Source organism: Daldinia caldariorum, assembly GCF_022478825.1.
Source record: "Daldinia caldariorum strain CBS 122874 unplaced genomic scaffold F4812scaffold_27, whole genome shotgun sequence".
NCBI classification, from domain to species: domain Eukaryota; kingdom Fungi; phylum Ascomycota; class Sordariomycetes; order Xylariales; family Hypoxylaceae; genus Daldinia; species Daldinia caldariorum.
Window position 1 is genome coordinate 300898 of NW_025953063.1, and position 18613 is coordinate 319510.

General features: G+C 48.2%; 8 protein-coding genes across 8 annotated transcripts; 3 read left to right on the top strand and 5 right to left on the bottom strand.

Moving 5' to 3' along the window:
* The first annotated feature begins 50 nt into the window (after positions 1–50).
* F4812DRAFT_447098 (uncharacterized protein) lies at positions 51–2455 on the top strand. The gene is made up of 2 exons (XM_047935709.1): positions 51–571; positions 627–2455. The coding sequence occupies exons 1-2, from the start codon at positions 280–282 to the stop codon at positions 2051–2053; spliced, it is 1719 nt and encodes a 572-aa protein (XP_047785778.1). The 5' UTR covers positions 51–279; the 3' UTR covers positions 2054–2455.
* Positions 2348–5181, bottom strand: F4812DRAFT_249209 (MFS general substrate transporter). Its single transcript, XM_047930707.1, has 7 exons — positions 4613–5181; positions 4517–4542; positions 4360–4459; positions 4014–4297; positions 3604–3932; positions 3249–3549; positions 2348–3173 (listed from the first exon to the last, which is right to left on the bottom strand). Exons 1-7 carry the CDS (start codon positions 4751–4753, stop codon positions 2642–2644), a joined length of 1713 nt encoding a protein of 570 aa, XP_047785779.1. The 5' UTR covers positions 4754–5181; the 3' UTR covers positions 2348–2641.
* Positions 4980–7274, bottom strand: F4812DRAFT_249198 (succinyl-CoA synthetase-like protein). Its single transcript, XM_047930706.1, has 5 exons — positions 6801–7274; positions 6623–6651; positions 6414–6540; positions 6255–6343; positions 4980–6199 (listed from the first exon to the last, which is right to left on the bottom strand). Exons 1-5 carry the CDS (start codon positions 6965–6967, stop codon positions 5610–5612), a joined length of 1002 nt encoding a protein of 333 aa, XP_047785780.1. The 5' UTR covers positions 6968–7274; the 3' UTR covers positions 4980–5609.
* Positions 7275–7511: 237 nt separating this feature from the next.
* On the top strand, positions 7512–9597 carry F4812DRAFT_447126 (26S proteasome subunit P45). The gene is made up of 4 exons (XM_047935710.1): positions 7512–7844; positions 7911–7973; positions 8067–8876; positions 8946–9597. Exons 1-4 carry the CDS (start codon positions 7842–7844, stop codon positions 9450–9452), a joined length of 1383 nt encoding a protein of 460 aa, XP_047785781.1. The 5' UTR covers positions 7512–7841; the 3' UTR covers positions 9453–9597.
* Positions 9598–9809: 212 nt separating this feature from the next.
* Positions 9810–11976, top strand: F4812DRAFT_447129 (DUF500-domain-containing protein). The gene is made up of 2 exons (XM_047935711.1): positions 9810–10962; positions 11036–11976. The coding sequence occupies exons 1-2, from the start codon at positions 10233–10235 to the stop codon at positions 11887–11889; spliced, it is 1584 nt and encodes a 527-aa protein (XP_047785782.1). The 5' UTR covers positions 9810–10232; the 3' UTR covers positions 11890–11976.
* On the bottom strand, positions 11977–13934 carry F4812DRAFT_447130 (PLP-dependent transferase). Its single transcript, XM_047935712.1, has 2 exons — positions 12842–13934; positions 11977–12782 (listed from the first exon to the last, which is right to left on the bottom strand). Exons 1-2 carry the CDS (start codon positions 13894–13896, stop codon positions 12272–12274), a joined length of 1566 nt encoding a protein of 521 aa, XP_047785783.1. The 5' UTR covers positions 13897–13934; the 3' UTR covers positions 11977–12271.
* A 542-nt stretch (positions 13935–14476) lies between these two features.
* On the bottom strand, positions 14477–15988 carry F4812DRAFT_463802 (Saccharopine dehydrogenase-domain-containing protein; the record flags this gene model as incomplete). Its single annotated transcript, XM_047938265.1, has 5 exons — positions 14477–15131; positions 15202–15326; positions 15394–15466; positions 15548–15695; positions 15778–15988. The coding sequence occupies 5 exons, from the start codon at positions 15986–15988 to the stop codon at positions 14477–14479; spliced, it is 1212 nt and encodes a 403-aa protein (XP_047785784.1).
* Positions 15989–16671: 683 nt separating this feature from the next.
* Positions 16672–18343, bottom strand: F4812DRAFT_447134 (fungal-specific transcription factor domain-containing protein; the record flags this gene model as incomplete). Its single annotated transcript, XM_047935713.1, has 1 exon — positions 16672–18343. The coding sequence occupies one exon, from the start codon at positions 18341–18343 to the stop codon at positions 16991–16993; it is 1353 nt and encodes a 450-aa protein (XP_047785785.1). The 3' UTR covers positions 16672–16990.
* Between the last annotated feature and the right edge of the window lie 270 nt (positions 18344–18613).

Consider the following 18613-nt stretch of genomic DNA (forward strand, 5'->3'; position numbering starts at 1 on the left):
ATCCTTTTTATTGGATAAAATTCTAAAATCTGAAATCTATAGTCCAATGAGAATCTTGAACCCCGCCATTTTGATCTACACTTTTCACTAAAGTCGCCTTTTCTATTTTCGCATCTTTAATTCTTCATCAAAACTCTTCGCCCGTATATTCAAGGTTACTCACATATTTGTTACGCAATCACCAACAGACTGATTCTACATCTCACCCTAAACACCAGGCAATCATCGGGAACTTATCTACCTCTTATATATCAGTAAACGCTACATGCGAACGCCAACATGGCGACGACAACGATAACAACAACAATTCGGAAGAAGGATGCGAACCTGCCGCCCGAAAACGAGCGATTCTTGCGCTGTTGCGCCGATATTGCAAACGCTCTTATCGAGGACCACGAGGCTTCCAAGAATCCCAAGAATCCTAAACGTGATATTAACCTCAACAGCTTGCGCTCCAAATTCTCGAGAAAACACAAAATCGCCAGCATGCCTCCCCTTACTGCCATCATCGCCGCTGTCCCGGAACACTATAAAAAATATATCCTACCGAAGCTAATCGCAAAACCCATTCGTATGCTACGATTAAAGAAACGTTTTTTTTTTCAACCTGGCTGACCTAAATCTAGGCACTTCTTCCGGAATCGCTGTGGTAGCTGTCATGTGTAAACCGCACAGATGTCCTCACATCGCCTACACCGGAAATATCTGTGTTTACTGCCCAGGCGGACCCGACTCGGACTTCGAATATAGTACACAATCCTATACGGGCTACGAACCCACGTCCATGCGAGCTATTCGCGCTCGATACGACCCTTTCGAACAAGCCCGAGGCCGTGTTGACCAGCTCAAATCTCTTGGCCATTCAGTCGATAAAGTCGAGTATATTATAATGGGTGGCACGTTTATGTCACTACCGGTGTCGTACAGAGAAGAGTTTATTTCACAGCTACACAACGCTCTCAGTGGTTATCAAACAACCAACGTCGACGAGGCAGTTGAGGCTGGCGAGATGAGCAACATCAAATGTGTCGGCATTACCATTGAAACGCGACCGGATTATTGCTTGCAGCCACATCTAACCGATATGCTTCGCTACGGATGTACGCGCCTGGAAATTGGAGTTCAATCATTGTATGAAGACGTCGCGCGAGATACCAACAGAGGGCACACTGTTGCTGCAGTCGCAGAAACGTTCTGCCTCGCTAAGGATGCCGGATTTAAAGTCGTCTCCCACATGATGCCCGACTTACCGAACGTCGGCATGGAGCGCGATCTAGATCAGTTTAGGGAATATTTTGAAAATCCAGCATTCCGAACCGACGGTTTGAAGATCTATCCAACTTTAGTTATTCGCGGCACGGGGCTTTACGAGCTGTGGCGCACAGGCCGTTACCAGAATTATACCCCTAACGACTTGATCGACATTGTCGCTAGAATCCTGGCACTAGTGCCACCGTGGACTAGAATTTATCGAGTCCAAAGGGACATCCCGATGCCGCTGGTCACCTCGGGTGTCGAAAACGGAAATCTGCGGGAGTTAGCGCTTGCTAGGATGAAAGACTTTGGTACAACATGCCGCGATGTGAGAACGCGCGAGGTCGGCATTAACGAGGTTAAACATAAGATTCGACCCAACCAGATTGAACTCATTCGTCGGGATTACACGGCTAATGGCGGATGGGAGACTTTCCTAGCCTACGAAGATCCCAAGCAAGATATCTTGGTCGCACTACTCCGTTTGCGCAAATGCACTGAGAAGTATACCTACCGTGAAGAGTTAGTTGGCCAACCAACCAGTTTGGTTAGGGAACTACACGTTTATGGAACTGCTGTTCCAGTACACGCAAGAGACCCCAAGAAATTTCAACATCAAGGTTTTGGTACCCTCCTGATGGAAGAGGCGGAGCGTATTGCCCGTAACGAGCACGGAAGTGACAAAATCAGCGTGATTAGCGGCGTCGGCGTGAGGAGCTATTATAGAAAGCTTGGTTACTGGTTGGATGGACCCTATATGAGTAAATGGCTTGATGGTCGCCCGCAAAAGCAGTCCTGAACGTAAGCTCATAACGAATATACTAGCACTCTTTCCACAGGGCCTTCAAAGCAGGAGTGCGAGTCAGGCTCCGGGACGTCCATGAATTACTCACCGTCACTCGATTAACTTCCACCCGACAGTATGGGACAGAGATTGCCGGAAATGGGAGAATTTAATGTAGTCGAAGGGGCAACGCATGCAACAGCTCAAGAATGAATGATATGGCGTCCATATCTCCATACTCTTGGAACCTACTAATCAGGTATCCAAGGTGTCTGGTGCGTTAGTAGGTGCCAGACACAGCCATTGCAGCGGATGATAAGCGTATTGGCTGTTGGTCAAAACGATCATACAAGACGTTATTAGCAACAACGGTTCAACGCGTAGGAGCGAAATCGAAAAAAAAAAAAAAAAAAAAAAAAAGCCTCCACTGAGACATTCACTGGAAGGCATACGTGCCTTTCTATTGTTTTCGGCAATCAAAACCAAGTCGCTATAGCAAGAATGACAATATAGGTACACTCACTATCCAGTCTGACTTCCGTATACCTTGATACTCATATTTATCCAATATTACACGATTATGTTAAATCCATCCTTCATGATTCAACCCCGCTCCACGGTAGCCTCAATCTCCTCCGTCATTAAGTCCTTCACACCCTTTAATAGGGCCACGGCCACGATCGCTAACACGACAAACGGTATTACACTCGTCCAGGCCAACCGATACGCATGGGCATATTCCCATCTGCTAGCCTCAACGGCTGCCAACCAGACTGCAGGCGTTGCCGTATCGACTCCTGATCCTATCTGTCCGGCGGCTAGCGCTTCTAACAAGGCTGGCATACTCTCTATTGCCAGGCCAGCGCCGACAGCCGCCCTTTCAATACCTTCTTCGTAGTGGCTAGCAAGCTGGCCATTGATAATGGCGTTTAGAACGGCGGATCCGAAGGCGCCTCCGATAGCGCGTGCAGAAAAAGCGAGGCCTGTAGCTGTTGATAAGAAAGTATGTGGTGCTGTGAACTGGATGCAGGCTACGAGAAGTGCCAGAGGCCCTGCTTGGCCAATACCTGCAAGTACGTTGAGGCCCAGTTGCGCCGAGCTCCACGAAGGTTGGATAGTAGCATAGCAGATGGTTCTGTTTCGGACACGTTTAGCATGTTCTGATCTTCCTCGCCCCGAGGAATACGATATATAAGAGCACCTAACTTACACGATGAGAAAGATGGTAAAAGTGACAAGAAGGGGTGTTTGCATGTCCTTGAATTTGGTCGCATACCATGTAATAGGCACGGAGGCAAACAGAACGGGAAGCTGGTAACTGAGTTGCCGGACCGAAATTCTCCAGGCATTGCTTTCGAATCCTAAGTTGAGCGCAATCTGAGGTACAACAGAGTTCACGGCGCTATAGAAGATCCATCCTTCGACCGCAAAGGCGAAGACTGAGTAAACGAAGTTCGTATTCTTTCGAAAGAACACATGAGCAACTAGACCGTCCGATCGTCCCCCCCATTCTATTATCGTCAATTGCGTTGCAGCATCGGGGAAGGCTGGTTGTAGGTACCTACCGTACAGAGCAAAGCTGAGCAGCAGAACTAAACCCAAGCTCACTGGAACCGCAACGTGAGGGTTTGACCAGGTGTAGGCTCCCCCGGCCCAATCAAGCCCGAGCAGAATGAGCGCTGCGCTGCTGATGAATAGTACAGATCCAATAGGATCACAAGCCCATATGCAATGTCGTAACGGCATTCGTGTGTATTCGACTTGTGCCGGTGGCCAGTAGAAGCAAAAGAGCCCGACTGCCGTAATGCCGTGAAAGGCGGCTTGCATCCAGAATATGTATCGCCATCCCCCAACATTAACATTAGTTACGGCGCCAGCACCGAGCGAACCGATCCTATTGGCAGTTACTCAGCTCAGCATTCCAAGGACATGTTTAGGGGTAGTAAAAGGAAGAGCAGGACGAGTGTACACATACAGTCCACCTACAGCGCCTCCAACGAAAGCGAAACCATTAGCTAGAGCGCGGAATTTTAAGGGCAATATCTCGGAAGGGATAGCATGCACAACAGATATCGTAGCTAACGTAGTCCCAATCAGGATACCACCGCCAATAAGCATACTCATTGACGTTGCCTTGGCAGACACGACAGCGCCCACAAATGCAACGAGTGGCGGCACCGTCGCGAGACACTTTCTGTCTAATACGTCTGATAGACGACCTACTATTGGCGACAACACGGATTGCATGAGCAGCGGACCCTGGAGTCAACGTGTTAGTTATCGCCGCGCCGACTTAAAAACTGCAACGTCGGCCAATGCACCTGGATGATCCAGCCCGCTATCGAGGCATCCCCTAGATCGCGGATAATGAACGCAATCACCGAGCCCGCAGCTACTACCACGAACACCTGGGCCATGACGCTGTTCAGCATAGTTAGCGATAGAGCCGTATATGGGTGAATATGCTACAGCACTGACGCGAAACAGGTTATGAACACCACCAGCTACATGTTTAGGGACACGAATTGTTAGCATATACAGTTCAACAAAACGGAATATTAATACGATTCATACCCATGATCTCCAACTTAGATGAACACGGTTTGTCTCTTGGTTTGCCTCTTGATCGATTGGGATAACCTCAAGTTTCTCGTGCCTCCCTGTCTTCTGTTCATCCGTCAAAGATGTAGCTTGTTTCTCCGTGTCTTGGGGCATGGTTATAAATAAACTATGGCTTTGGAGGAAGAGAAAATAGTGGGTTTAGATGATAATAATCGACCTTGGACGCCCGAAGAACTGTGGTTATTTATGTGTAAGAGCATGTTAAGAGAACCACGCGAATCGCAGTCTACGTTATATACCTTATACCACACCCCATACCCATCCATATCTTGCAGACATAAGCAACGTTGACTCCATCAATCCTATCGAAATTAGGAGGCTAGACGTATATGCTCCAAATCTGGGCATAGCCCGCGGACCAACCCTGATAGTCACCCAACCATTTTAGAGGACCAGTGCGGAGACCCCAGATTTCAACGCGGCAATTCTAATGCTTTATGGATACCTGAATTATCAGGCGGGGTCATGTCTAGGGATCTAACCTAGGGCATCTCTCCATGTTTGATTAACACCCATGACCTCGGTGTAGAACCAATGGCAGTTCGTGCGTATGCTATTAAGGAAAGCCAGAGGAAAAGGTATAGTAAGACTTAAACTCGGCTCAAGTTATTGTAAATAGATATAGCCAGACGTAAAAAACTTAAAGCTGTTGAGGCTTGGAAACAGATGTAGAGATGATAAGGAGGCAAACGTATCAAGATACAATGCATTATTCGCCACCGCTCCGTCTGTCTATCAAAAAGTTAAGTGAAACACTCCCAGGATGTTCTCCTAGGGACAAATGCAGTCCAGCTTACCAACTACCACAAATGCTTAGACGTCTGTCCCGCCGTCCTGCCGCAGGGTCGGATATCCTTGGACTCCGGCGGTTTCTCCATATAATGTTCACCAAGACGTATACGACGTCTAGAGACCCGCCCTTTTCTATATTTGTGCATCAACAGGTTACTCATAAAAGATCCCTCTTGACAAATGCTTCCCTCAATGCGCGCCCCAAGTTGGCAGGAGAGCGTTCTACCACTACACCGGCCGCCTCTAGAGCTTTAATCTTAGAATCTGCTCCGCCCTTACCACCTGATACGATGGCCCCGGCGTGACCCATTCGTCGCCCCGGAGGAGCGCTGATACCAGCGATAAAGCTGACAACAGGCTTGCCACCGTTGGCAGTGTTGTACTCCTTAAGGAAGTCCGCGGCATCCTCTTCGGCAGAACCACCAATCTCTCCAATCATAATGATACCGTCCGTCTCCTCGTCCTTCAAGAAGACTTTAAGGCAGTCGATAAAGTTTGTCCCGCTGAAAGGGTCACCGCCAATACCAACGACAAGAGACTGGCCGAGACCAGCCTGGGTGGTCTGGTTGACAGCTTCATAGGTTAAGGTACCGGAACGGGAGACGATACCAACACGGCCACGTTTGTGGATGAAGCCAGGCATTATACCGATTTTGCACTGTCCAGGAGCAATGATACCAGGGCAGTTGGGGCCAACCAAGCGAGTCTTAGACTGCGACTTGAGAATATCGGTAATGCGGACCATATCTGCCACCTTATTAGAAAAGCCAAAACTTTGCAGGTTCTAAAGTCTAGACATTACCATGTTGGGGAATACCCTCAGTGATACAGACGACGAGGGGGACTTCGGCAGAAACAGCCTCCTCGATACCAGCGGCGGCTAGAGGAGGACTAGTAACAAACAGTAATTAGCGTTCTCATGCTCCAACTCCCAATTCCGCATCGTGAACCTGATACTTACGGCACAAATATCGCAGTGGCGTTTGCGCCAGTTGCCTTCACGGCCTCACCGACATTACCAAAGACGGGCAGACCGAGATGTTCCTGGCCAGCCTTCTTGGGGTTCGTGCCTCCGACGACCTTGGTCCCTATTCGCAGGTTCCTATTAGATATGTATTCTTCATCGGAAAGGGATATATCGCAGGAGTGAAGCGCAAAGGACTTATTTACCATAGTCGATGGCTTGTTGAGCGTGGAAACTGTTAGGATATAAACGTCAGCATGGATTCCTCGGTTCATTTTATTTTTCCCCTTTTTGTTACGATATACAAGACGTTGAGATGAGGACGATAGCCACGGCGGAAACGCGCAACTTCAGAGGTACTCGGAAGGGACAGGATGCGCTTACGTTCCCTGCTTTCCAGTAAAGCCCTGGAAGATAACCTTGGTGTCTCCGTTAATGCGCAGGTTCTCGATCGTCTGGGAATAAGGCGAGTTCGTAGAACTGTAAGCTCGTCGAGAAAGCTGGCGCAGGGTAGCAGCGCCTGGCCGCAGATGTCTCGAGAAGGCTTGCATGCTGCAGCAATTGACCTATAAGAAGCTGAAAAAAGAGATTTCAACAGATGAAGAGCTCGAGTATAATACGGAGGTGGGTAGAGGGATAGATAAAAAGTAGGAAGTCTTCGAGACTCGAGTTTAGTTTTTTTTTGGTGGTTTTTTTTTTTCCTTTCGACGATGATAAGGAAGAAAAAGGTTGAAGCTTCAACTTGTATCAAAAAGCTAATTGCAACTCTTGTGTTAGGTACTATGTAATGCCGCAGTTCTGACACTTGACCCAGTAATTGCACATGCACTGGCCACATGCACCTGTTTTTTTCTCTTTAAGGTTGGGTTAGGTGTCACCCTAGGTACCTGATACGTACCCGCGATACCTAGGTTAGGTACGTTCATGGGTTCCGATACTTTCCGTCATCTGAAATTCATGTGCTTACCTAAGGCAAGCTAAGGTTATCTCTAACCTTATCTAGGGTACCTAGGTACCATTGGTATGAAGGTAAACGCGTTACCTCTTTGGCGCCTGAAATCTACCGGCAAGTCTGGCGCTGGGACCAACTGGGCTTTTTACAGCTAAAAACTTACCTAAACACTTCCATCATTAACATTAACAGGTAGCGTCAGCGGAAGCTTCGTCTGCCTCTTGCCATCTACAATCCAAATCCGCCCAACTCTTTTAACGTCAACTTTTTAGGTACTTTTTACTTTTTACTTTTACTTCAGTCCCTATCCACATCACCGTTACAAGCGAACCTCATTCATTAGACTTTCGCTTTGTAACGGCGACATATCACCATCTATCGTATAAATTACTATCTTCCTCAAGCCGTAGGCGCCTCGTCGACGAAGACTTTGCATTATCCCAGCGACCCGCCCTGGGCAGTGACTTCGCAAGATGGTAGGTCCCATGTTGTTACCTCTTGGTACATATTCGCATTCTTACTGACATGTTTTCCGTCTTTAGGGTCAAAATCAATCTGGAATGGGGGGTGCCGGACAGGATGGAAGAGATGATAAGGATAAGAAGGTACGTCGATAGCACGTCGATAGAACTTCGATAGACATCACGTACCCCAATATCATCGTGATCGTCATCTCTAACCACGCATATTTCGAACAGAAGGAGAAGCCAAAGTACGAACCACCACCCCGCCCGACCACCCGCATCGGACGTAAGAAGAGAAAGGCCGCCGGTACTTCTGCGGCTGCCAAGCTCCCCGCTGTCTACCCTACTAGTCGATGCAAGCTTCGCTTGCTCCGAATGCAACGCATCCATGACCATCTGCTACTCGAAGAAGAGTTCGTCGAGAACCAGGAACGCCTAAGAAAGGCAAAGGCCGCCAAAGACAATACCGGCCCTGCTCCCGATCTTGACGCTCCCGACCGCATGGCTGACGAGCGTGGTCGGGTCGACGACATGCGCGGAAGTCCCATGGGAGTCGGTACGCTTGAAGAGATGATTGATGATGACCACGCTATAGTCTCTAGCACAACCGGCCCCGAATATTACGTCAGTATCATGAGCTTCGTCGACAAGGACCTACTCGAGCCTGGTGCCTCTGTGTTATTACATCACAAGAGTGTCTCTATCGTTGGCGTGCTTACGGACGACACGGACCCCGCCGTGAACGTCATGAAACTTGACAAGGCACCGACCGAGTCCTATGCCGATATTGGTGGATTGGAACAGCAGATTCAAGAAGTGAGGGAGTCGGTCGAACTGCCTCTTCTTCATCCCGAGTTATACGAGGAGATGGGTATCAAGCCCCCCAAGGGTGTTATACTCTACGGTGCTCCTGGAACTGGCAAGACCCTGTTGGCAAAGGCTGTAGCAAACCAGACCTCAGCTACTTTCTTGCGCATTGTCGGAAGTGAGCTGATCCAAAAGTACCTCGGTGACGGTCCGCGGCTCGTGCGACAACTGTTCCAAGTATGAAAACCATTTCTTTTTTTTTTTTTGGAGAGCTTGGAAAATTGTTTTATGCTAATACTGTGATAGGTTGCTGCGGAAAACGCTCCTTCTATCGTCTTCATTGACGAGATCGATGCCATTGGCACGAAGCGTTATGATTCCACCTCTGGTGGTGAGCGTGAAGTCCAGCGAACCATGTTGGAGCTCCTCAACCAACTAGACGGATTTGACGACCGTGGTGACGTCAAGGTCATCATGGCAACCAACAAGATCGAAACTCTGGACCCTGCGCTGATCCGACCCGGCCGAATCGACCGAAAGATCCTCTTCGAGAACCCGGATCAGAACACCAAGCGCAAGATCTTTAATCTCCATACGAGCAAGATGAGTCTGAACGAGGATGTTGATCTGGATGAGTTTATCAGTCAGAAGGATGATTTATCCGGGGCGGACATCAAGGCTATATGCTCCGAGGCTGGCCTAATGGCTCTACGCGAACGTCGCATGCGTGTGCAGATGGCGGACTTTAGGGCCGCCAGGGAGAGAGTCCTCCGTACGAAGCAAGAGGGAGAGCCTGAAGGTCTGTACTTGTAGTGTAGCACGTATTATCTAGAGTCACGAAGAGAAGATAGCGCTGCGGTTGACGCGCGTCTTCGGCGCTGTAGCGGATGAAATATATGATAATAGGAGATGTCATGATTGTTGCCAGCATTGTAGATGTTGCTCCGGCCCCTTCCCCCCTTTTTTTTTCCTCTCCTTCATTTCGAGTGCTCTCTGCAATAAGTGATTTTTAAACTTTACGTGTGTGCTTTAACCTCAGTAACTACCTATTTTCTTGTCCTCGTATTCATCTCTTTTGGGATTACTTGAGTTGGTAGGATAAGGAATTATATTTATTATATTTAAGCTAAGCTTTCACCCGTATATCTCTGATATTGTACATCGGGACCTAACTAGATAAAGACACAGCCGCCTATGAATAATTACTATTGGCTAGAGCTGTATGCTCAAGTGTGGCAATGACATCAAGAGCTGTTGTTTAGCTACTGTCTATCCCCTCCAACATTTATTACTCACTTGCTCAGCCTCCAAGCTTCCAAGACCTGACTAACATCCAATTGGATATTTTACCCTTAAGGCACCTAAGTTGTTATACGACAACTTTCCTTGCGATCGCGATTTTGTGAGTGTCGCAAACTTGAGCTTACTCGCCAACTCTCTACTTGCCTACCTTGAGCCTCTCAGCTGATCATTCCTCTAACAACCAGTATCCTTTTTTACTATACTTGTCGCTTTATATAGCAGTTCGTTTTCTCGCTTGTCTATATTGAGGTAACTATACAGTAACCAGTCGTCTGTCAATTCAATTCCGCTATGAGTGCTCATCCAAGCCATTCGCCGATTCCAGGCGACAATCCCAATTACCATGCTGAGCTAGCCGGCACTACTTCCCAGTCAGGTTCGTCCCAACCCAGTACAATTCAGCAAGGACAATATCCCCCTCCTCCTCCGGGTCCTCCGCCATCTTCTGGGGCCGACTCAACCTACTACCCGCCGCCGCCGCCAGGTCCTCCTCCAGCAACTCAACTTCACGATGATTATCCTCCACCTCCAGGTCTGCCACCTTCGCATCTAGAACAATATTATTACCCGCCTCCACCACCTGGTCCTCCTCCGAATCAGGACTATGCGTCGCAAGAAGGGCCAAATTACCCACCGCCTCCGAGTTATTCGGAAATAGGAGACGGGCCTGGGGTTGTCGTGACTGACGAAAAACCACCAATCCTTCCACCGCGCCCCGTCTCGTCTCAAGGAGCGCAATCAGCGCCGCATTTCCCTCCACCTCCTACCGAAGCCTCCCTCCCCCACGCCGCTGCAAGTCTTCATCCCCAGCAACACCAGCAACAGCCGTCTACGCCTACCACTGATGCCCCCTCTTCTTCTACGACGAAAGTCGGCTTTGGACGCAAGCTGTATGAATGGGGCACCAAGGTCGGCGCCCCCATCAACAAACTGACCAACAAACTTGGTTCCGAAGCATTCTTCCCTTCGGCGATGGATAAGGAATGCGATAAGGCGGCACGCATTCTTAAGAGTTTCTGTAGTATGTTCCCCTAGCCCCTATGTAAACCTCGTCACATCTATCTAGGCGAAGTGAATCTAATACATGTCTTTAGAAGATGGTTTTTATACGACCGCTTCCACTTCCACTTCCACTTCCACTTCCGCGCCTGCGCCCGCGCCCGCATCCGCGTCGACGCAAACCGCCTCGTCCACAGGTCCAAGCGGCAAATCCAAAGCCCTAGTGAAGATCCCGCAGTCTGCGATCGCTAACGCGAAAGGGCTGGCCATCTTCACCACCCTCCGGACTGGGTTTCACATCTCCGGAGCGGGAGGCTCAGGGCTCGTTGTCGCCCGGTTACCAGATGGCAGCTGGTCACCGCCGGCAGGATTTCTGGTGCATACCATAGGTGCGGGTTTTGTTGCTGGGCTTGACATCTATGATTGTGTGTGTGTTCTCAACACGTCTACTGCCGTCGAGGCTTTCACCAAACCGCGCTTGAGCTTGGGTGGTGAGATTGCCGTCGCTGCGGGGCCCGTGGGTGCGGGGACAAGCGTCGACGCCCCTCTAGGAAAGGGTCAAAAGCCAGTATGGAGCTACATGAAGTCGCGGGGCTTGTACGGTGGTGTGCAAGTTGATGGTACGGTGATTGTGCAGCGACCCGATGCGAACGCTGTCTTTTACGGAGTAGATAAGATCGAGGTGGATAAAATTCTGAAGGGTGAGGTCGGGAACGGTAATCAGAACGCGAAGAACCAAAAAGGCGACATGGTGATGTGGCCCGAGGGTGGGAAGCAGCTGGTAGAGGTTCTCAAGGCGGTTGAGGGTAAGCGTGCTGATGAGGGCGTTATCAACAAGCTTGGTAGCCAACCTACACCCGGAGATCTGGCTCCTACGCCCGTACCTTCGCCCGGCCCTGAACAACAACATTTTCCTCGGAATACCAACGTTGATGAGGGGGGAAAGTAGAGTTTCCCTAGGCTATAGCATACGTTTTTGTTCTATCATCTTATCGTGGAGCCTAAGAAAATTATAGCTATGACCTCAAGTTGATACATATATTGAGTAGTAGTTATATGGATATTAATGCGCCTCATCGCATTTTTTAGCTCGGGCACCGTAAGCATTTAACCTTCTTATGAACCACACCAAGGTAGAGAACCACCGCCTCCTATTATATATTAACTAGGTCCTTGCCATAGCTGCGAAGGCTAGTCGCAAAAGCTAAATGTCTTCTTCAATGTGTATGAAGGTCCCTCCCCCTTTTACTCCAATATTCCCAAGTCTTAAAGAAGTAAAAGTTCTTGGTTCTTAAACTCCCTAAGGTACCTCAGGTGTGTTATACCTTTGGCTATTTTGCCTGCTGGATGGCTTTCGCGAATCTTTCCATCGCTTCAATCAGTACTTCTTCTTCGTTCCATGCCCAGCATAGCCTAGTGCCCAGATTGAATGTCGACCCAGCCCTCTCAAGACTGTTTGGGTCTCCTTTAACAGCGAAGATTTCACCTGGTGCGATAGTTAAGCCGTACTCCTCGCGACCAATGCGGATAATTTCGGTCACGGATGGAAATTTATCTCCTCTTGGAAAATCTACGTAAAGAAAAAAACCTCCCGTTAATATGGTCGGCACACGATTACTCTTGCCGTCCATGGCGAACACTTCGTATGGCTTTCCGGTTGATATCCTGATTCCAAGTGGGTATAGATAAGTTTTAATGGCTCGCACAAGGGCCTTATATCTTCTCCGGTATATAGGGATCAAAGTATTCTGTATGTGATGTTCCAGAATTCCGGACACTAACATCTCGTCGACTAAGAAGGAAGTATACTGCGCCTGACAGCCGCCGGACATAGTAGCCCCGCTGGAATCTAGGATGTTAAAACTGCCCATAGTTATGGCTTCAGATGTCTGCACACTTACACTGTAGATAGTCCGTTTATAAAGTTCGGCATCGCCTCACACCACCCCACCCGAAGGCCGGGCGCCGCCAGCTTCGAAAACGAACCGTTACTTACAGCATTCCCCCATTCGTTCAGTCCAGGCATTTGCCGGTCGATATCCACAAGCCTCGGGGGCAATTCTAAACCTTCATGAGGGATATCGTCATCAGTCGGCCAGGCAAGGAAGTCGTAAACATCGTCTGCAATCAAAAGCATATCGTGCCGGCGGGCCAATTCGACCAGGTCGATACGGTGATGCATCGACATTGTTTTCCCAGTTGGATTGGATAGTGTTGGGACCACGTATAAGACATACTTGAAAAGTTTCTTAAATCCTTGAGAAGCAAATTTTGTAGCAGGCATGTCAACATCCGAACTATCATCGGATTTGCTGTCTTCTTCCAGCTGACGTCTCAGATACTCCAAGTCAATGCCTTCGTCGTCTTCAGGGATCCCTCGCATTTTCCGACCAAACCCTACATCTAGAAAGGTCTGAGCAGCAAGAAAGTAAGTGGGTTCTACAAGAAATATACGACGCGTATATAACGGGTCTGTGAACTTCTGCAGAATTCCAGAAAGCGCCCCAGAGGCGCCGTTAGTAATGATGATCCGATCTTGGGTGATATAGCCGGATACGGGGCGATATTTCTGGCTAAGCCAGGCCCCGATGTGCCGGCGAATATGGTCATCACCATGGTCTAGGCCGTACGTCAGGGCCGGCTCCGATTTGTCGGATTGCGACAGGATAGTTCGAGACGCTGCTATTAGCTTGTCTGCCGCTTGTAAATTTAGGGACGGCCGACCAACTAATAGGTCAATCGGTTTCATGGCGTCTTGTGGCATACCTAGGGTAAATCGGGGCCGTGTATAACCTACACAATACGTCGAGATGACATGACGAGATAGGTACGCAAGGCCGTGAGAAGATGGGGCAAGCCAAGCCAAAAGAGCTTGGGTCTGGCCCACAAGCGTTGAGTCTCCGAGAGGCGGAGGTGGTGGGAATCTGAGTAAGGTATCGTATATGTTTAACCCCATGGGCGTGTACCCGAAATCTCCATACTTTCTTATCTCCGTGACCCAAGAACTAGATGTAGTTTGGCGCGCACCAAGGTAATTCACACATTTTCCAGGCAGAAAGTATCAGCTTAGCTATGTTATTAACGAAATATCGAGGGAAAGACTGCGCAAATTACGAGACGTTCGAAGCTACCTTAGCTACAAGTATCCACCTATCTAATATGTTTCTGTTAAGACAGAGAAAAGGAATAATGAGATGCGGAAATTCCTTAGAGGTGCTTGGAAACTGCATCAAACCATTACAAAAGACAACGGCAACGTATATTCTAGAGGATACGTCTACGTACAATCGTGGTAGATTGCCTCTGAAACGGGGTTCATCGTATGGCTACGAGTTGGATTGATCTTGAAATAAGAAAGGCCTCTACTTTTCGCGAATATAGGCGATGATACATAGGCAAATAGGTACCTACCTAGATAAGCTATTATAAGTTAAGGTCAAATTAAAAATCTGCTTCATGCCGTCTATGAATAGACTGCTCCCTCCAGGCTTAAGTGTCCTCAAAGCAAGTTAACCCGGAGCACTGCTCCCGCTCCCTCAAGTCTTCCAAAAATCATCACCAAGGAAAGCCGGGGTAAGACAACCTCCAGGAAGTTGGTTTGCTAAATTCCTGGCGTAGAGCAAAGATGCAGCTCCTTGGGCTAGGAAAAGGGCAGTAGTATGGTACCCGCCTGAAGGATAAGAGAAGCTCGCATATGCACGAGGTGCATTGTTGCTATCGGTATCTGCGACCGCTATAGCTTCGAATTTTATCCGGGATACGCGCTCTTTTTCAATATCGGGGCCCTCGCCAGGTTTCGGGAGGACCAATCCCAAAAGACGTCTTGACGGTCCGAAATTTAGGGCACCCCTCAGCAGGACGAGGGTTAGCAAGCGAATTATTCCATCTGTCACAGACGAAACTTTGATGTACTCGTTGTATTCAAAGTTTGGTCCATACCCTTGGTCCGTATCTTGTAACAGAGCCCAAGTCCTATGTACCAATGCCCGGTCCTCTTCTGCGGTGAATGATGATGCTGACAGCAATCCGAGATTTGGGTCTTTGCGCAAACCGAGAAAATTGGTGGATGCAGACGTCTGTGACCTCTTGATAGGCGATAACACCCACGGTTCTCTCGATTCCTTGATAGCTTGAGCGCCGTAAAGGTTCTCAGCTAGCATTGAACTAACCGTACCACCCCTTGCACCGGCCCTATTTTGAGAAAGTTGATAAGAGGTACTCAGCTGTAAGATAGCGGACGGGTATGATGGTTAAAGCTTACTCAAATTCTGTTATTGAAAAAACCACCTCCTTTGTTTTTTGAGACGACTTCTGCGCTAGCTCCCGAGCCGCGGCCCAAGAGAGAAGATCTTGTGGTCCAGCGAAAACTCCACAGAGATGAATTAACTATAAGCGATACCCGTCGGCTAAGAAGTCACTTCGGACGAGCTGCGTTGGAGAATAGAATACTTACTGCAATCCGAGCATTGAGAGCCACCTCGTGATATTGGTCGACCAATTTACGCAGCAACGGAATATCTCCAAGTCTGTAGTAACTTAGAAACTGCCAAAGCCGGGCATATAGTTACCTATATATACCTAGGTAGTTAACGCAATAGAAGACTTACACGTCAATATAATATGTACCATTCCCGATACAGGATTTTAAAACGACTTCTCCAGCCTGCCAATACAAGACTATGCTAATGCAGACTTTACTATTCTTGACAACGGAACCGAGTTGATGGGGATCATCAAATTTGACCACCTCTATTTCTACATAATGGCCCCCGCTTAGTTAGTTAACTCGGTACGACGAGCGTACCCAAGGTAAGAGGAGCTGTAAATGACGACTTACCTGGTTGTAGGCGTTCCGGGTCCAGGTCTCTTAGCTTACTAGCGAGGTCTTCTAGTTTGGATTTTGACCGGCCGGCGATGGCCCATTTTAGATCAACGGGGAGATGCCGAACGATGTGCTCGGCGGTCAGTTGCCCGGTGTAACCGGTGGCTCCTAGTACGAGGATATCGTATTTTCGAGATTGTCTCCGTCGTTGCACTACGCTATCCATGATGTAGATTGTGAGAGAATGCAAAACCTACCTAAATCCAGTACTGGACAGTACGAGGAGATGGATGCTTTAAACATAACTATTTGCTTTGTCATGATCCAAAAATACGCCCCCGACAGTCGGCCGAAAAGAGACAAACAGCTACCTACCTCCTACCCAGGTAAGCTCGGATGAATTGACACATAACATGGTCTGTGCATTCCACCGCCCGATATCTTGTAATTTTTCATTGCCTCTTTGCTGCTGCTTCAGCCAATTCAATGGACAAGATTTACCTACTCTGGCCCACGATCCATCCTATTAGACTATCAAATGAGTACAAGCTTCGAAAAAAGAAGTTTATCATGTTGGAAATCAGCTGGGTTAGTTTAATAATTTTGAAGGTATTGGGATTGCGCAATAACGACCTTGATGTCGCATTATGATTTTGCTGCCCGGGAGAAGTTTCACTAGCTTATTCTGATTTGGTAGAATTGCTCTCTCAACCCAAAAAGGCTCCGGAAAGGCTCCGGAAAGTCTCCGAGGACGTGACAATATTGGTCATCTTCTCCTGTGATAGTAGGTCTATTATGTATCTTTCAATATATAAGACAGAAACCTACCTAAATGTAGGTATAGCCGTGTACCCCAGGTTCAGTCCAGGTATAAACAGCTACCTTGGTGCTCATGATCTCGTAAAGGGGAAGAAACCGCCAACTGGACAGTTCTAAAGAAGTTAAGTACATGACACGGCACTCGAAGATCGGGGTTCAAGTAAAACTCACAAGCCTTTCTGTGGAAAATAGCCAATGCCAGTTGCAACTCCTAATCAGGTATCATAGCGTTGCGAATAGCCGGGGAGTTAGGTATTCATACGATCGTAGTTCCAATACATTCTCATAGCTAAAGCGTCAACTTAAGGTTGTAGGCCAATTGCTTTGTGGTCCCAAAATGAGGTTAAGCAAAGTGCAGAGCGGTGGTATAAGTCTCGAGACCCTCTTTATTAAAATGCGCAGTTAATCTTTAAGTAAGGTCGGCCTCTCTCCGTCGACTTCGTAATATAGCTTTGATACAGTCAACATTATCAACTCCGATCAAGTTTCGTTGCTCGTCTTTAATATTCCAGACGTCTTTGATATCCTGCTTGATCCTTCGGAGCGAAGGAAGATGACGAGCTTCGTACATAGCATCAATCCTGTCTCGCACAAATTGGCGTTGGTCATCGTCGATGGATTCACATCCGGCAGTCCAAAGTGGCCACACTTGGGCAGACACGAGAGGCGAGTCTACCGCAACAAGGCTAAGATGGGCCAGGCAGCATCGGGCATACTTCAACGCAGACGGATTAGGTGCACCTTTGTTGTGCCAGACGCGGTATAGATAAATATACGCCGCATATCTATAGGCCTGTATGGTGTGTCCGACGTCTCCTATCGGCCCTTCAGACTGGTCGAGAGCATTGAGAATCCCTTCAACGGCGTAGCCCCACGCATCAAGGTGCTTCGGGTCTTGATCCCGCATCCTACTAATCTGCCCAACAATCCGTAATACGGAAGTGAGTTCCTTCATAGATTCCATGCCTTCGATCGGGAACTTGCCATCAAACTCAAAAACTGGACTTTTCCCCCGAGATACAGAGGCTAATATGTCGTGATAAGAGCATAAGCTAAGGAGAAACGAAGCTCTGGAGCTGTTCCAGCTATTGATCCCGGCCTGGTTGATGATCGCCTTTGCTCCGGATAGATGGTCGACCCCAGAATCGACGGTGAAGAGTCTGTCAGACACTTGCAGCATCAGAATGACGGCGAGCGACAGCTCTGGATTTTCGGTTTGAATGGTTTGCCGCAACGACGAGACAGCAGCAAGTCGATAGCGGGTCGCTAAGGTATGAAACGAATTCTCGTTTTTTAATATCGCCAAATGACAAGCTGCAATTGAACATAAGACAGATCTTAGGGCTATCGAATGCGATATCATTGGATTTAAGTGAACAAGAAATGGGTTATGGGGAGTTGATACCATAGATACCATCGTAGCCAGCGTAGTCGACCAATGATTAAGGAGGAAATGATTCATTGGATGGACGTTATGCGGTACGGTACGGGGTGGACCAAACCTTACCACCGGACCTGTAGACTCACAAGTGGAGGATGTCGGGATAACCTCCTCAGTGGAGCATTCCTTTTGCTGTCGTGCCTTTTTGGTCCGCTTCGACTTTGGTTCCCCCTGAATGGGTTGCCATCTAAGTCTAACGCCATATCCTTGACATTTCTTCTGTAGTCGAATGCATCTTCCACAGAACGGCTTCTGCTCATCGCACTTATAACCGTCTTCTCTACAGGTGTAACAACCTGTTCTCGTTCTCGAGAAGGGCATCTTGTAATGGTCGTCAGTGAATATGATCTGGAACTGAGTTGAGACGGGAATAAGATGGCGAGCGAAGGCGCGCGACAAATAGACAAATACGTATTATTAATAAAATAAGACAGTGGCAACCTTGAAACGCTTACTAGGTAGTAGACATATTTTAGTCTTTAGTTCTAGAACGTTGCTAAGATACCTTTAAATGAACTACCTAGTACCTACATCCTAACTTTCAACATGTACCTACCTCTTGAGAGGTACCTAACTGAACCAACTCTCACA

What these genes read in the sequence shown, in the direction of transcription:
- F4812DRAFT_447098 (XM_047935709.1), top strand. Translation starts at nt 280, where the DNA reads ATGGCGACGACAACGATAACAACAACAATTCGGAAGAAGGATGCGAAC. An exon ending in GCTAATCGCAAAACCCATTC is followed by an intron (nt 572 to 626) that starts GTATGCTACGAT and finishes ACCTAAATCTAG; the next exon opens with GCACTTCTTCCGGAATCGCT.
- F4812DRAFT_249209 (XM_047930707.1), bottom strand. Translation starts at nt 4,753, where the DNA reads ATGCCCCAAGACACGGAGAAACAAGCTACATCTTTGACGGATGAACAG. An exon ending in GTGTTCATAACCTGTTTCGC is followed by an intron (nt 4,460 to 4,516) that starts GTCAGTGCTGTA and finishes TATGCTGAACAG; the next exon opens with CGTCATGGCCCAGGTGTTCG. An exon ending in TAGCGGGCTGGATCATCCAG is followed by an intron (nt 4,298 to 4,359) that starts GTGCATTGGCCG and finishes CGTTGACTCCAG; the next exon opens with GGTCCGCTGCTCATGCAATC.
- F4812DRAFT_249198 (XM_047930706.1), bottom strand. Translation starts at nt 6,967, where the DNA reads ATGCAAGCCTTCTCGAGACATCTGCGGCCAGGCGCTGCTACCCTGCGC. An exon ending in TTTACTGGAAAGCAGGGAAC is followed by an intron (nt 6,652 to 6,800) that starts GTAAGCGCATCC and finishes ATATCCTAACAG; the next exon opens with TTTCCACGCTCAACAAGCCA. An exon ending in GCCACTGCGATATTTGTGCC is followed by an intron (nt 6,344 to 6,413) that starts GTAAGTATCAGG and finishes GTTTGTTACTAG; the next exon opens with TCCTCCTCTAGCCGCCGCTG.
- F4812DRAFT_447126 (XM_047935710.1), top strand. An exon ending in GAGATGATAAGGATAAGAAG is followed by an intron (nt 7,974 to 8,066) that starts GTACGTCGATAG and finishes TATTTCGAACAG; the next exon opens with AAGGAGAAGCCAAAGTACGA. An exon ending in TCGTGCGACAACTGTTCCAA is followed by an intron (nt 8,877 to 8,945) that starts GTATGAAAACCA and finishes ATACTGTGATAG; the next exon opens with GTTGCTGCGGAAAACGCTCC.
- F4812DRAFT_447129 (XM_047935711.1), top strand. Translation starts at nt 10,233, where the DNA reads ATGAGTGCTCATCCAAGCCATTCGCCGATTCCAGGCGACAATCCCAAT. An exon ending in CATTCTTAAGAGTTTCTGTA is followed by an intron (nt 10,963 to 11,035) that starts GTATGTTCCCCT and finishes ACATGTCTTTAG; the next exon opens with AAGATGGTTTTTATACGACC.
- F4812DRAFT_447130 (XM_047935712.1), bottom strand. Translation starts at nt 13,896, where the DNA reads ATGGGGTTAAACATATACGATACCTTACTCAGATTCCCACCACCTCCG. An exon ending in ATAAACGGACTATCTACAGT is followed by an intron (nt 12,783 to 12,841) that starts GTAAGTGTGCAG and finishes CCTAGATTCCAG; the next exon opens with CGGGGCTACTATGTCCGGCG.